Here is an 18,036-nt window from a genome sequence, read left to right on the forward strand (position 1 = left end):
CATGCTAGATGCATTTTATTTATTTATTTTAGCTATAACACTGGTCAGCAGATAACTTTTTATATGAGTATATAAGACATTAAGACATTCTTCCTGAACCAAGAGAGCTCCAGCTCCAGTAACATTTACATCAACCTCCAGTGGTGCTGTAAAATCTGTAGCTGAGAGCATTGGGGCAACAGAATAGAGCTTTTACACAGTGTGAAAAGACTATGCACACTTTGCTTCTCAAATCCAACCCTCTGGCTTTTTGTGGGACAATGTGAAAGAGCTATAGTGGTTATATTGCCATTTACTGGATATACTTTACCCGAATCAAATTGTTTGCCTTGACAGGTGATGGTAGTCTCCATAGCTCATATTTAAAAGGCTCTTGTAAACAGTAGACAATATATGCACATGAGAATTCAAGAAAGTATAGAGAACTACCACTTCATCGATGGATATGATGCAGCTTTAAGAAACTTTTTAACAAAAAGGGGAAAATGATTGGTGTGAGGAAGAAGCTACGTATATACAACAAACTCCAATAAATAACCAAAAAAAACAACAGATTTTCCATTAATTGTGGTGAATTGTTATTACATGGAATGAAATAAAAACCTAAATAAATATAAATAAAAATAAATAATCTAAATCAAAAGCTCTAATACAATAGTTGGTTACTTTTTTAAAGTATTCCACTGTCTGTCTTTGATTTTTTTGATTGATCAGATTTTCCCTTCTCCTTGCTTTGTACCACTTTGGTCACTTGGGGGCAGTTTTTTCCCCTTTTAGCCAGTAAAATACTATCCTGCAAACACTTCTCTTTTCTGTGCGCTCTGTGATTATTTGTATGGAGGTATCTATGGTTCAAACTATGTACATTTTTACAGTTACTACACTGTGGTGGGGTTGGGGGCTGGTGATGTTGTTGCATTCAGTAAATCCAAATGCCAACACATAAAGGTAGTAATTTCTGTCCACCTGTGGATCCAGAACACAACCTGCCATCTGTAGATTTGACCTTTTATGCTCAGTTTGCACCTTTTTACTCTTTGAATAGCTGCCAATTCAAATTTAGAAATGCTTCAAACCACTGTGATGAAGCTCATTCATGTACACTGTTCTTTACAAAGTTTGTAGAAATAAAAATTTTTCTGCTCACAATGGCCAAGTAATATAGGAACGTCTGTGACATTTTCACACTGTCAATAATTTAGTGTTGTTCTCTCCTTCACAGCAAACAATGAGGAGGACCTGCTGTCGATGTGAAAAATGTCTTCGTCCTCACATGCAGGGGGGAAATGGACATTCTGTGCAGGCCGAAATGGATTAGGGCAGAACAACTGTCATTTCAGACACCACCTTGAGGTGGCTGTCGTTGTGAATAAGAGGTATATGAATAAAGCTAAATGGAATTGAGCTGAAAAGAAAATAAGGTACTGTGCAAATGTTCCACCAGACTTTTTGGACATTTTTAAGTGGTCTTGAGCAGTAGTTCAACAGGCTTCCTGAAGGTCTTTTTGTGGACTTTAGCTGCTTTTTCATTCACTATTAGTCGGGTCCTTGTACCTTATTATTTTTGTTTGTATGTTTGTTTGTTCTCTGCATCACTCAAGCATAAAAAGATACCTAACTTAAGTGATGGACCAGTGATGTGTCCACACATAACAGACAACTTAGAAAAGAACATTTTAAATTGTAGCTTTAAGCAATTTGTTAGCAGTGACCTGCTGCAAAAATAAACTTTTTGTTCTCATTTCTTTAGTTAAATGCCACCAATAACACAGACCGGCATAAAATAGTAATTTTGCACCAGCAACATGTTTCCAAAAGAGCTATGAACCAAAAACTTGGCATATATTTGGTTGGTGTGCAGGGTGTCACTGAGGAAACTGGAAAAGTGGAGGGCAAAAGAAAAAGCGGCAACCCTTAAAAATAATCTACAGCAGATGAACAGTATCAGAAGACATGTCCTTAAGCAATAGGGAAAAATCCAGAAAAGACCTGAGACAGGACCTGAGAAATGCTTTTGACAATTCAGCCAATCCATCTACAGTACTGTTCGTCAAAGCCTCACCAGAAGTGGTCTTAATGGAAGGATGGTTGAATATAAGAATCAGTCCATTATCTGTAAAAAAAAAAAAAAAAAAAAGAATGGTGGTGGCTCTGTCATTGTTTGGTGCTGCATTTTAGCCAGTGGTGTTGAGGAGCTTACAGTTGTGCTTGGTGCTTCCTCAGAACACATTTTTGCCGCAGTAGTGCTTTCCAGTGGCAAAACCTAGATGCTGAGGTCAGCTGATTATCCATACCTCAAAAGCAAGTATCCATGTCAATGAAACTGTCAGTGCCATCAAAATGAAAAGTCTTGACACCATCTTTATGAACAAGATAGTCAAATGGCATTGTCATGTTTCCACTATGACAGTTTATAATTTCAGTGTTTCCCATTGCAAAAACAATTGGTGACACCTGAAAATGCTGACGACAGCACTATGGCCTACCTGTACAGCCATCTGAAATGTGCAGTAAAGTCACTGTAGATGTTATGGGAGTCTTGGGAGTAACTGAGACACTGAATACGTACGTTTCACATTTCCATTGTGTAGAAGTGTTTGTAATCCTACAGAATTGTGCAAAAGAAAAATATGCTACAGTCACTTGTGCACTGTAGAATACATGTAAACATAAAATCATCCATTTGGTAGAGCTGTGCACTAATGTGAACAATAAACAGCACATGTAACAGTACAGTAAATCATTCTGGCACATCCAGACGTTCCTGTCTGTCTGGCCACATATTTTCATCTACATCACAACAGATGTTATCCCTCACAATGCAGCGAGGAAAGTATCTCCTGGAGTGGCGAATCCATCCTCTGCAGGACCCTGCTGTGATGTCGTCACATGCTGCATCCATGGCTGCTAGCAGGGCCATTTGCTCATGTGGATGCCGGTCATAAACTTTCCACCTCCAGGCAGAGAAAAACTCCTCTATTGGATTAAGGAATGGGGAATATGGAGGGAGATATTCAACCAGAATTCTGTCATGTGCTGCAAACCACTCTCTGACCTGATGGGAGTGGTGAAAACGGACATTATCCCAGACAACAACATACTTGCTGAGTTGGCCTCCACCTCTCTCATTCTCAGGGACTAGGTCCCTGTAAAGAGTGTCTAAAAATGTCAGGAGATGTTGGGTATTGTATGGACCAAGAAGGGGGATATGGGTGAGGACGCCGTTGTCTGAGATGGCACAGTACAGTACAGTGTATTACTGTTTGCATACCTGTTTTCCCTACGGAATGTTTGAATGATTGAACTGACAGTAGTTCTTCCAATATTGGGTTGCACCCTTCGACCAGCCTCCTCCATGGTGAGGCCGTGATTGACAACATGGTCCACAATTGTAGCCCTTATTTCATTAGGAATCCGCCTATATCTGCCTCTTCTCCCTCTTCCCCTTCCCCTTCCTCCCCGCATCCTCACCCCTCTTCCACGGTGCTGACCTTCCATTTTGTGTCACAGAAGTGTAGAAATGTTACACACTAGCTCCTGCGCAGTTTATATATGCTTGCCAATTGGGGATTCACAGGATTCATCCATAATTGACAGTGAACAACCTCATGAGTGACAGCTGTAATTCACCTGAGATCAATTGTTCAATTTCGGAGACATTTCCAGGAAAAATGATACAGAAAGGTATAGGATTTGCTTGACAGATGGCCAATATTTGGCATGTGATAACTAGTTCAACAATTTTGTGTGTGATGACTCAAGCAATGGATGTATGACTATTAGTTTTATTGGGAACGACTATTCAGCATCCATAGGTATGATTACTTTTGACTGACATGACATAAGCAAATGGAAATGTCAGAAAGCAGCAGGGAAATGTATGGAAGCAACTGATTCATGTCCAAAATCATTTGCAGTTTGTTCAGAGAGAGGAGAAATTGCTACTATGATGTGCACAAATGACTGAGTGTTGTGGAGGTTGAACTAATAGTTATGAGAATTTCAATTCTGATCTGAGAAACGCACCAAAGCGACTGAGAAAAACTGTAATGGAGTTACGAATGCAGAAAAGTACCATCAGATTAGGATCCACCATGTATTGCCAACTAGAAAGGCTTCCCTTTTCAGTGTGACAGTGATTCAAAACACAGTGCCAATGAGGTACAAAACATGCCTGGATGGAATAATATACACTGTGAGTTGTGGACTGCTCTCCCCACAGCCCTGGACATAAGCATTAGTGAAGCAGTGTGGGATCACCTTGACAAAGAACAGAACAAACAAGCAGCCAATATCCAAAGTAGAGCTGTGAATTTCATTCAAAAAGCCCAGAGCACTGTTCTTGATGATGCCTTAAAGAAATTACAAGAAAGCTTACCTGAAAGAGTTCCTGTTGTGTTGAAGTATAAAGGTGGTCATACCAGATATTGACTTTCTAGGCCATTAGAATCTGACAAACTCTGGTTTTGCCAGTTATACTGTATTTCCATTCTTCTTTGCACATAAATTACTGCACCTATTTACCATTTTTATGGCAAAATTTAAACCACTGAGGGGTGACTCTAGAATTGTACAAGGTACTGCATACAAACTTTAGTCTTCTCTAAGGAAAGGGACACTAAAGGTAGCACATTCAGGGGTGCTGGTTGTGAGGTTGAAAGCACTTCACTGGGAAGTGGTACTAATGAAGCAAGGTGACAGCTCTTAAGACAAAGCCACTGAGGTGACAGGAGGTCCCACAGAGCAAGCTAGGGGGCAGTTTTTTGTAACAGAAGGTTACCTGAGCGGGCAGGGTGCCTGACAGGCCTTGCTGCCCTTTCATTAGCTTGCGTGTCATCCAGTCTTTTAATGGGGGTGGCCCCTGACAACAGCTACACTCAGCAGCATTATGAGTACAAAGCTGGATTGTCCTCTGCACACATGAAGACTGTAATACTTCAAACTTAGAAGGTGCTTTGGGGTGATGAAAAATTCAGACCGGGGTAGTCTGTGATGTGTGAGCTGTCAAATCAGATCAAATAATTAGCTTCTTTTAGAAGAAGATTTTTTTTAATCTTGTCTAGCAATAAATGTGTGAATTTAAATAATACAATAAAGAGACACTGATTTTCTATCAGGTGTTTATTTATTTCAGGTATAACATGAGCAACAGAATATGTAGCAGCAATTAGCAGGCTGCTGATATAAGCAGCACGGTCAGCTGCTTATATAAACTCCACAAGCATGTATATGTATGTAGGTAGGTAGGTAGATAGATAGATAGATAGATAGATAGATAGATAGATAGATAGATAGATAGATAGATAGATAGATAGATAGATAGATAGATAGATAGATAGATAGATAGATAGATAGATAGATAGATAGATAGATAGATAGATAGATAGATAGATAGATAGATAGATAGATAGATAGATAGATAGATAGATCGATTGTGCAAGTTCCCCCACCTAAAATGATGACAGAGGTCAGTAATTTGCACCAGAGGTACACTTCAACTGTGAGAGACAGAATGTGAAAAAAAAATCCATGAATCCACATGGTAGGATTTGTAAAGAATTTATTCGTAAATCAGGGTGGAAAATAAGTATTTGGTCAATAACAAAAATACAACTCAATACTTTGTAACATAACCTTTGTTGGCAATAACAGAGGTCAAACGTTTACTATAGGTCTTTACCAGGTTTGCACACACAGTAGCTGGTATTTTGGCCCATTCCTCCATGCAGATCTTCTCGAGAGCAGTGATGTTTTGGGGCTGTTGCCGAGCAACACGGACTTTCAACTCCCGCCACAGATTTTCTATGGGGTTGAGGTCTGGAGACTGGCTAGGCCACTCCAGGACTTTCAAATGCTTCTTACGGAGCCACTCCTTTGTTGCCCGGGCGGTGTGTTTTGGATCATTGTCATGTTGGAAGACCCAGCCTCGTTTCATCTTCAAAGTTCTCACTGATGGAAGGAGGTTTTGGCTCAAAATCTCACGATACATGGCCCCATTCATTCTGTCCTTAACACGGATCAGTCGTCCTGTCCCCTTGGCAGAAAAACAGCCCCATAGCATGATGTTTCCACCCCCATGCTTCACAGTAGGTATGGTGTTCTTGGGATGCAACTCAGTATTCTTCTTCCTCCAAACACGACGAGTTGAGTTTATACCAAAAAGTTCTACTTTGGTTTCATCTGACCACATGACATTCTGCCAATCCTCTGCTGTATCATCCATGTGCTCTCTGGCAAACTTCAGACGGGCCTGGACATGCACTGGCTTCAGCAGCGGAACACGTCTGGCACTGCGGGATTTGATTCCCTGCCGTTGTAGTGTGTTACTGATGGTGACCTTTGTTACTTTGGTCCCAGCTGTCTGCAGGTCATTCACCAGGTCCCCCCGTGTGGTTCTGGGATCTTTGCTCACCGTTCTCATGATCATTTTGACCCCACGGGATGAGATCTTGCGTGGAGCCCCAGATCGAGGGAGATTATCAGTGGTCTTGTATGTCTTCCATTTTCTGATGATTGCTCCCACAGTTGATTTTTTCACACCAAGCTGCTTGCCTATTGTAGATTCACTCTTCCCAGTCTGGTGCAGGTCTACAATACTTTTCCTGGTGTCCTTCGAAAGCTCTTTGGTCTTGGCCATGGCGGAGTTTGGAGTCTGATTGTTTGAGGCTGTGGACAGGTGTCTTTTATACAGATGATGAGTTCAAACAGGTGCCATTCATACAGGTAATGAGTGGGGGACAGAAAAGCTTCTTACAGAAGACGTTACAGGTCTGTGAGAGCCAGAGATTTTCCTTGTTTGAGGTGACCAAATACTTATTTTCCACCCTAATTTACAAATAAATTCTTTACAAATCCTACCATGTGAATTCATGGATTTTTCTTTCACATTCTGTCTCTCACAGTTGAAGTGTACCTCTGGTGCAAATTACTGACCTCTGTCATCATTTTAAGTGGGGGAACTTGCACAATCGGTGGCTGACTAAATACTTTTTTGCCCCACTGTATGAGTGCATGTATATGGATGTTCACTCATAATATGATACTTGTCTTTGTTATATAACAAAAAGATTTTTTTATTATCTTAAATATTAAATATTAAAGAAGCACAAAACCCAAAACAAATACTTTTACCAATGAGTATTTATTCAATGATCCGAAAGGAATACAGCGATTAACAGCATGGTAAAAAATGAAAGAGCATGGGTTTTTATTTGTTTGTTTGCTTTATTGCCTTTTTTTTTGCAGACTGTTTTCCACTTTTACACTCACAGATCAGTGTGATTAACATATTTGAGGAACAAGACTCTTAAAAAAAAAGTCTTGCAGATTGGGGAAGGGACAAACTAAGATCTTGTTGATGTGAACCAGACGCCTGTTCCTCGAACCTTTTATTCAAACCTATTATAAATGAGAGAGAAAATTGGAGTTCTAACATCAGTACTTTCAGGTAGAACAGACCCTTCAAAGATACTGTTTATAGTAGATCCATGTGTGCAGAGGATAAGGACCACATGCAAAGGAGAAATAAGCCCCATTATTTGTGTCTGTGAGCAGTGTCATCAGCAGCAGTATGTAGCCCTTAACAGTGAGGTAATAAAGGTAAACAAAGGCTTTGACAAAAGCCATTCCATGTGACATGTAACCAATAATGACATTAAAAGCAATGCACATTTTTTGAGAGTTGACAGCAGGTATAATCAGAGCTCTTGAAGGTGACTTAGCACTTGTTTCCTCTTACATCAAGCTAATACCATGAAACTACCAAATGATTTTATTTAATCTTTAGGGATAGACTTGCCTTTGGTAATTACAGTATCATCATATAGAAAGAGATACAAATTTATATAGATTATGCAAAACCTAATCTCGCAGCCTCAGCGAAAATGACAAAAGTGTTAATCTAACTGTTCTCATGAGGGTGAAGTTTTTCACTTTGCTATCAGAAATGTTACAATAAGCACTGACCACCATGTGTTGTATATCTAGAGCGATTAAATATTGTTTGCATTGGTGTTTTCATTTTAAATGGATGAGGGGTAACTTAGAGAAATAAAAGGGTTGGCACGATGAGGACTAAGCATGAAAAAATAACAGTTGTCTCTCCGGCTGCTTGTCCAAACAAGCTGTAGCTGCCCTCATCTGTCATTTCAGCCAAAAAGAATCAAGTCACATACAAACATCAGCATCTCATGCCTCCAAGTACCTTCTGGCCCAACATTACACAGCCACCTGCAGGTGAAGAAACAGTGGATAAAGCTTCCATTTGTGTCAGACTTGTAAATCCACTTTAACACAAAAAGCAAGCAAAGATGCTGCTTGATTTCTCTCAGTGAAGATCAGAAGGTTGCAGTTAAGTCCCAGAGGGAGTGTTTGGAGGTTGCTGCTGTAGTGTCTCATCTATGGTGACCACTACCTCCTCCTGTCTGTTGGAGCTCAGATGGTTGGTGTGGTTCAGGGATATGTAGCTCATTTCCACCAGCGGGGGCCTCTCACTCATCTCATTCATGGTGTTGGTGATTGAGTTAACCTCGGTCTTGTTGCGGTTGGCAGCACGGCGAGAGCCAAACACCCAGTCTGAAATAGAGACAGTCATAGTGTTGCTTTGATAGGCATCAGTTCAAAGCAGATACCTGTACTACAAGGAAGGATTAGGGATCTTACTGATCTAACTTCAGGTAATATTTTCAGCATTTTTCAAATTGGCTCACTTGTACTTGTTAGTACGTCATACTGTCACTTAGGCTACTGACCTAACATTCCCCGAAGAAGATAATGTTCACATGCAAAACCACCGCCTACTGAACAATCCCTTCAATCACCACTATTCCTGGAAGATCCATGAATTAATTGAGCACACAGTAAGAGAATCTAAAAAATATACCCAGTTCCCGAATATAATCTCTTTGCAAGCCAAAAAAAAGCTCAGAATTGCAATTAACTAAATACAAATAAAAGATAAATACTCAGTTAAAAAATGTATACTAACCTTTCAATATAAACATATTCTCTGTTTTTTTCTTTGTTTGTTTTAATAAACCTCTTATGTCTGGCAGTTTTAGCAAGCAGAATCATGGTCTTAATGGCCTGCTGTGGCATACACATTTGCTTTGCCAAGAGGAGGTCTATAGGCTCTCTACAGGCTTCTCTTCTAAGTCTTTTCCCTTTTCTCTTTCTTTTATTATTCACATTAGTATCTGTGGCGTCATACAAGGTTGGAGCAAATGGGGAGAAGTGACAGGTTAGAAAAAGAAAGGGGAAACAAAAAAGAGAAGGAATAAGAGGAAAAGATAAAGAAAAGGGACAGAAAGAGGTGGGACCTCAAGAGAGTCGTGTAAAAACAAGCTCAACGAAGTGAAGCAACGCTGTGAAGAAGAGCAGACCAAAATTCCCCTACAATGATGTGAGAGATGGAAGTTAATATTGCTAAAGGTGGTTCTACAAGCCACAGATGCATCGGGTATACTTTATATCAATGGTTGTTTTTTACAGACCCTTACACAAACTTTCTTGGATGTAATTAGAATATATTAATCAACATAATATCATAATAATTTTCCTAAGCTAAGTGTTAAATAATTCCCACTCTTATGCCTAACCACCTACCATTCCTTAAGTCCTTTACCCTTCAAGGTGAGTTTATTCAATCTGACACTTCAATGTTAACAATAAAAACTCACAAGGTCTTTCATTTTCATTTTTTAGGTAGTTTATTTCCTCGACCCATCCCCAAATTCCAACCTCAAATTGCTATCCCCTCCCCACGGCTTGCTGTATGTCATCCCACTTAAATAATCCTGGAAATACAGCTGTGTTTATTATTGTAATTTCAAAACCCAATTTCAGGAATTTCACAGGAAGAGGTGTGAAACTTGAACTCTCCATGTAAGTGAAGCTAATAAGCACTTTTCATGCCATGGTTAGTTTATGATAAACCATCACAGATGATGCTTTGTGGAAGGGAAGCATAAACTGCAGACCCATACATTCTGCAACGGGGCAAAAACAAGCATGCTGAGCATTTATAATGTGCACTGAACAAGGCTGTAAACTTCATCTAACAAAAAGTCGTGATGGGTTCAGCCTCTGTAATTCCATTAGAGGCAAAGCACCATAAAATTGTTTCTGGGGGTAGATGTCTACTGCACAGCAGCCCCATCATGTGTGGTGGAGCCTTTTTGAATTGGAACCCATCAATCATTGTTCTGTCAGATTAGGATCTGAGATTATAGCTGACAGTCGTGAGTGTGAGGAACAGAAAGAAGGCAGGGCGGGATTCCTCAGACCCATAGATTCCCCTGTTAAATCATGCATTTCAGACTCTGCTGCAAAGTGACAGAGAAAAACTGAAAGTGAGCCAACAGCATGCTACACTAAAAATTCACATTTAGATTCATCTGATCTGATCATCAATAAATTCTAAGCCTATTTTTGAACTGATGCAGTTTAGGTGTTATTTGGAAGCCCTGCATTTTTAGCAGCCAGCAGGGTAGCTGTGGACCAGGTGGTAGAGTGGGTCATCTACCAATCAGGTCAGTGGATCTATCCCCAGCTCCTCCTATTCATATGTCAAAGAATTTGCACAAATGATACTGAAACCTCCATCCTGCATCCATCGCAATATGTGGTTAGATAAAAGTGTTTTAGCATGATATACATCATCACTTTAAATCCCAGCTGAGCAGAGATGTGGAACTGTAGAAAGGAGACTTCAGAGTGTCATGAACCTGAGAAGAGGAATACAGATACTGTAAAGTATGTTTCTTTGAGTCAAATCTCGACTGATGGAGCTCTAGAGACAAGTTTTATCACAGGAGAGGAAATATTTATTTCATATTTTTAAGACATTTCCCTCTCTTTATTGAGTTGTCGTGTTCAAGCTTGTGAATCAAGTTGTGTGAGACTTGTAGAAAAAAAAAAGACCTTTTGGCCTTGTAAATATTATCTTGATTATATATTGAAATTCAACAAGACCTTTACTATTTTGATGCATTTTCCATTAAAAAGTATTTTATTGGAAAACTTTTATTTAATGGGTTACTTTTGTTTGTAATTTGAAAATGCAAATTTAACCCATCATACTATGTACTATTAACTGCTGAAATGTCAGACAACTAAAACCTGACAAAGTAAGTGAAATGTATTTGAATTCTCAAAAGTGAACCAGAGACGGTATAAAATATGGACGTAACTTCCAGGTCAGAAAAATAAAGTCACAAGCAGGAGTGCTTTAAACCTTCATTTTATCCTAAAACCACCACATGGTGAATTTTGGGGCATTCTGAATAAAACATTAAATATGTTTTATAAATCTTGGTCATACCATGGAGAAATATCTGTAGCTCATTGACTAACCTGGTATCAATCACAAGTCACTAGTCAGTAAGAATGTGACTTCACAATCAAAATTTGTGTGCAGCATGTCTTTAAGCAAAGATTGAATAAAAACCCATAGTGTACACTACAGCTCATAGCATAACAGCAAATATTTGAACACTTCAGAAAAGAGTCTGTCAGCTTGACTAAGATTTTAGTGTAGTCATTAAACTAAGGATTAAATCTTTTTCATAGTGAGTAATCCAAACCCCACAGCATCTTAAATGTTCTCTTGATTAAATTCTAGTGTGTTTTTGTAGGCTTCTTAATGCTTATCTTATATGATGGTGTTTATCTCTGCTCATGACCCTCAATATGCACTTTTTTTGAGAGCAATTTAACGCTCATCCTAAATGTTCCCGTTAAATTTGAATTTTCAATTCAATTTTTCAATTCAATTCCTGAATTGTTTTTATGCTCTGTAGCTGTTTTTATGTTCTTTAGCTAGCCACCAGGTAGCACACATTTTATATTAGCTAGCCCAATATCACTAACCCACCATTTTTTATTTTTTTTGGTGCTGGTGTGCTTGCTAGCACCAAAAGATGTCATATTAAAAAAAGTAAGACTGATGCACAACGACGAGTTTTTAACAAGAGATTGACAGCTAAGTACTTATTTACTGAAGTCAGGGGTAAAGCCATGTGCTTAATGAAGAACACATTTAACAATTTACAATTTGAAACACCATTCTGAAACTAAATACGCAGAGTAATACATGAACTTTACCGATGGAGAGCAGGTATCACTGCCTCTGCTAGCTACAAAAGCATAAAAGACTCATCTTCTTTTTTTTTACCAAGCTGGACTCTACCATACTAATATGAAAAAGCATTTAAAATGTGCGCTTCTCCAGGCAAATTTGCAAATCTGGAGCTTTAGTTTAAAAAAAAAGAGAACAAATTTGACATTCCTCCTTGACTCTGGACAAGAGCTGTGCTGTCCGTGGAACAGGTAATTGCATGCTATGATGGGCTTGATGTGAAATGGGACAAATTTGAGAGCATCTGTGAGGCTTTGTAGTCTTTTTAACCTTCCTGTGGTGAGAAGGAAAATGTCTGCACAACACAGATTCTCCACATTTACACCTCAGCAAAATACCCAGGAGGCCAAACACTCTGTTTGTGTTAGTGCACGTGTGTCAGTTTGAATGTTCATGTGAAGGTGAACAGTTCAGGTGAGGTGAAGGAGACAGAGAGGAGGGGCAGCGTGTCTCTGTGGCAAATCTAAGTGCTGCAGCGTGTGACCCATGTGGACATTTTTTTTACCTGGTTCACTGGTGTCTGTACCGTCACCTTCCCCAACAATCGACCTGCCTCCACCTGCAAACAGTGAGCAACAGAACAAATGTGTAAGATTTGGCGCACACTACCTTCTGAGTGTTATGAAATGATAAAGACAGAAATCATATGAACACAACAGGTATAATAAAAGGTAATGAAAACACACCAACATGGCCACTGTGGTGCTGAAGACCAGTACAGTTCTGCTGTACTACTGAGTATAATTCGTGACACTTAAAATGCATACAAAGGATGCAAAGAAAAAAGTGATAAATGTTGAATAATACCTGTTTTATTTGTGATGGGAAATACTAGAACAAAAAGTACATAAAAATAGTAATATATGGTGATGCATGTTTTGTGTTGTGACAAAAGAAAGTGATAGCTATAGTGTATAGATATGAATTTAATATACATTTGCAAACTATTTTCCTTACAGCAAGACAAATTATCACAAGAAAAGAGTAGTTGTGCTCATTTTTCTAGAAGAAATATTACCATATTAATGAAAGAAATTAAGCATACACGCTTAACCCAAAAGTCAAAGGTTTTCGATACATATTATTGTTAATATTATAATTATGTTAGCATTCAGATTATGAAAGAAATAATATCCAGATTATATCATAAATAATTTTTATATGCTGTTTTTAAATTATGACTTCATTAGTTAATGGAAATAAAGCTACCCAAACTATCTGGCCCTAGGAACTGTACACAGACATTAAATCATGAATTAACTGTGATTATTCAGATTTCTTTGGAAGCTGAGTTCAGCTTCACTAGCCATACATACCCAGGCCAAATATATATATATATATATATATATATATATATATATATATATATATATCTTAGCAGTCCTGGGAACAGCTAAGATACTGCGCAGGACCCTCAAGCTCCCAGGCCTCTGGTAGAGGACCCGAGCTTGAAGGATAAACCGCCCGCAGAGGCGTGCTGGGTGTTTTTATATATATATATATATATATATATATATATATATATATATATATATATATATATATATATATATATACACACACACACTTGTGTGTGCGTGTGCGTGTGTGTGTGTTTTATACTCCCCTTAGGGCCCCCTATTGCTGCTTGATTAATATCCTCCTCTGTCCTGATCACTTAGTTACTAAGTGCATTTTTCTTTAAACAATTTAATGGAAGAAGCTGACTATCAGATCAAGACAGCACTGAGTGTCTGTGCCCTAAAAATAGACTCATTGTTTCATTGTTTCATATATTATGTATCAGTCACAGGAAGCTCCTCAAAAATAGAAAAAAAAAACAAAAACACAGCAGCTTTGAGTTGTCAGACAGTGGTTTGTCCTCCACAAGGTCAATGGCTAGGAGAGCAGAGCTACTGTACATCTGCATTACAATCATTTAGGATTTTTTGTTTTTGGGGGGTTGGGGTGTGTGTGTGTGTGTGTGTGTGTGTGTGTGTGTGTGTGTGTGTGTGTGTGTGTGTGTGTGTGTGTGTGTGTCGGGGGGTGCTCTCACTAAAGGTCCTGTAGATATTCCTTTAATAAACAATGTTGCTTTTGCTATTTCAGGTAGTCCCCAAGTCACTTCCTTCATGCATTCCTTAAGATATTTTGATTCTTCTGCGCTGCTGTGTCACTTTCAAGCAGCAGTTCTTCTAGAATAAGGAAAAGTGACTCTCAAAGGGGGCTCAAGGGACAGTCCTTTAAGGCTTCTAGTGGTCTTACTGACATTTAGAGATAATTTAGTCTCACTTATTTATTTATTTACTTATTTATTTTTACAAATTCATGTAGGGGAGACCGGGGATAGTTGTAATGTGGGTCAGTTGTAACACTTCCAATTTCTCCAATCAGGGCTAAGTTTCAAATGATGTGACTCATCCTGTGTATGCCCAACTCAGTTCTGCTATCACATGTGAAAAATCAGCACATTTCATCAAACACAGACAATTTAACACGAAAAAAAGTAATTTGTATGCCAAAAAGTAAGTTTTTCTACTTTATTTCAATTTCTAATAGCATTATCTGCTTTGCAGCTAAACTCATCAAACTCAAATTATGTTATTTGTATGTCTATGGGGATATATTCTGTGTAAGTCTTTAGTGCTAGTGTTTTAGCCGTTGGCTGTAATGTTAGCTAGTTCATGGCTATAGGAGTCTGGGTCAGTTGTAACAATAATGCAGATGTTACCACACTATTACTTTAACTTATATTAAACAAGTTGGGGCAACGACATCAGCAGAGAGAGGTTCACTGGTCGCATTTGTATATGTGGTTAATGCCATTGGCAACACAATTACTTCACTGTTTGTGTTCCCACACATACATTATGCAGACCTCTGTGTCAGAGATGGACCAGTAGGAAGTACTGGTAGTGGAAATAAATCAGGATGGGTGCAAGAAACAGATTCCCTCATCTTTCTGAAGCACTCTGCAAACCACACCAAGGTAAGCCATGATAAAAAGTAATGGGATTGCGATGCTGGTGAACAACTACATTTTTTCAGCTTCATTGTTATGTTCAAAATTGGTGCAAGAGTTGTAGGTTATAATGCCCACTGAGCCAATGAGGCCAAACTCGAGGAAGACCAACCAAAATTAATGAAATATTCAGTTTCAGAAAATTTTATAATTTGTCTTTTTTGGGGGGTTGGAATATGTTCAAAGTTAGATTTCTGCATTCTGTCACACACACACACACACACACACACACACACACACACACACACACACACACACACACACACACACACACACACACACACACACACACAGCTACATAAATGGATGTAAGTGCATTCATGTGTTGAATAAACAAAGATTACATGTTAATGTTTTGTTAGTACCCTTATTTCATTGTGTTACATTTCACCCCAGGATATGTTACAACTAACCCAGACTATGGGGTTAATTGTAACATTTCACTCTTTGTGTTTGAGGCCATACCAGGCAATGGGTAATTGTGCTGCAGAGAAAATAGCTGCACTATTTAATAGCAGAGACATGTAAATACTTTGCATTACATTTTGAATCCACTACCTTAAAAGAGCTCCAATTTACAGACAGAAATGTGAAAAATGTTACAACTATTCCTGGTCTCCCCTAATGATATTACACATGAACGTTTTTACCACCTTTCCATGCTTTACGCTCTTTATAGTAAACCCATTGGCACTGAATGTACACTCAACACACACATATAAGCACAGTAGGTGCCACATACCGACGAAGTCATTCACCACATCTTTGACCAGGTGTCCAACTATCGCATACGCCACTGCCACTACTACCAGCGCTGCCATGACCAGATAGAGCACCGCTTTGGGAAGAGGCATGGGATCTCTCTCCGGTGTCCGATAGTCCGTGTACAGCAGGTCACTCTCCGAGTACGAGTACTGAAAGACGTGCTCCATGCCCGAGGTATGGTTGGAGTCGATAGGGGGATTACTCGCGCTCATGGCGCCGTCCGGCTGCAAGGATGTCACCACAGTGGTCGTCACAGCCTCCGCCTTGTCGATGTTGACCATCGACAAAGCGGAGGCTGTAGTTTTATTCATCAAAGGCAATATCTGAGACAGAAAGTAGCTCCAGTCCTTTATGGCACTCGTATTGCATGAAAACATCGTTTCCACCGTCATACCACACCACAAGAGGGTCACCAAGGCGCAAAAAATCCACTGAACACGGACCGATCCAGTTTCCCTTTAAAGTAACGTTTGTATATATATTTTTTTAATTCCAACAGGTACCCTCAGATGCCAAAGTCTCACTCCGACAGTAGCTCATCGGTGCCTTTGAAAACTTGCCCCGCTCTCAATGATGAAAGGCAAAACGCGTCACCGTAGCCTTACCGCGCGGCTATTACGCACGAAAGAAGGAATTTAGTGCATCCGATCTTTGGTTTATTTGCTAAAGTAAAACAAAAAGAGTGCAGTAGCAGAGCGCACCAGCCTGCAGAGTCATCGTCAAGTAAAGGAACAGAGAGTGTCCGCAGTCAGCAATCCACGTCCCTGTGCCTCTCACGTGCGCAGATGGTGACAGTTACACACTAAAAGCCCGTCCTGCACCTGCGTTATGTACGGCAAGGACGACTGCACGGTGCCAGCAGGACACTTCTTCACCTCTCTCGGATCTGAAATAAACAGTAGCCCTACGGCTGGTGTCAGAGCACTTGTCCGTTCTTCCTCCAGACTCCGGATGGAGCGATTCTCTACAGAAGCCACAACTAGAAGTAAGTTCATACCAGTTTCCTTATTCTTCCTCAATCTGGCGTTTCAGATCTTTGTTCACTACTAGGTTTAACTCAGTATTCAACAAATCCAGTGATAACTGCTGATGTTAGTAAGATGTGAGAACTATTCCTTCATGTATTTCTTATTTCAGAAAGAAGAAAAGGGGCTTGTATAGCCCCTGGGCAAGTGGATGATTAACTATCATTGTACCGGTATTACCATTCACGGTAGATAGCAACCAGAAACAATAAACATGGTCTATCTTTGCTTTGAGGATGAAGGATTTGTTGTCAAATTAGTTTAAGTCATATTAATTTACATGAGATGGAAGTGGGAGACAGGAATTATGTTCACCATCTATATTTAGCTTGTTAGCATATTAATATTTACTGATTAAAGACAGGAGAGTTAGGGCAAATGAAAATATACTTGATCTGCTTATACCCTAAATGAAAGCATTTAACAATACTTCCGATTGATATGGGGTTGATTACAAGTCATTGTGATAGCAAAATGCAAATCTGGACTAAATTTGATTGCAGTCTATTCAAAAAAGTAGGAAACATTTCACACAAAATTAAAACATGGTGGCACAGGGAAAGTTAGGGTGTCATTAAAGCCTTTGTAAATCGTATTAAAGTTTATTTAGGACAGATAGCATGTAAGTCTATAACAATATACTGCCTATGACCAGTAGCAAATGTAGAGAAGTTCAAGAATGATAACACTCCAGTGATGCAGATACTGTCATTCCCATTCAGGAAGAGAGAAATACATTCCCAGAAATAATGCACTATTTTCAGAGTGAGTGGAGGATGCGCTATAATACAAACTAAAAAACATAATCATTCACTAGAGGAACTGAAGTAGATTCATTGAACATTACTGAAGTTACTAACTATTTCTTCACTTAGTATCCAAATTTAATCCAACTATGTGCCCCGCTGCTCCCCCAAATTGTGTCACATCAGTGCAACAGAAATTTACATGGTGGGACCTTCTCCTGTACCCCTGACAACTTGCTGGTTTATAAAGGCACTATGGCATCATAGCCTATATCACACCATGATTTGTTTGCTGCAAAGTTCTTCCTCACACAGAGACAGTGAAAAGTCAGCACTGGCACCCTGAGCTGGTATAATGCAAAA

The 18,036-nt window shown here is 39.3% G+C and overlaps 1 protein-coding gene across 1 annotated transcript; it reads right to left on the reverse strand.

The window, feature by feature from the left end:
* Window positions 1–7,963: 7,963 nt before the first annotated feature.
* LOC113009015 (uncharacterized) lies at window positions 7,964–16,462 on the reverse strand. The gene is made up of 3 exons (XM_026147040.1): window positions 15,880–16,462; window positions 12,642–12,695; window positions 7,964–8,574 (listed from the first exon to the last, which is right to left on the reverse strand). Exons 1-3 carry the CDS (start codon window positions 16,292–16,294, stop codon window positions 8,351–8,353), a joined length of 693 nt encoding a protein of 230 aa, XP_026002825.1. The 5' UTR covers window positions 16,295–16,462; the 3' UTR covers window positions 7,964–8,350.
* Between the last annotated feature and the right edge of the window lie 1,574 nt (window positions 16,463–18,036).

The sequence above is a fragment of the Astatotilapia calliptera genome, chromosome 17, assembly GCF_900246225.1.
Source record: "Astatotilapia calliptera chromosome 17, fAstCal1.2, whole genome shotgun sequence".
NCBI lineage: Eukaryota > Metazoa > Chordata > Actinopteri > Cichliformes > Cichlidae > Astatotilapia > Astatotilapia calliptera.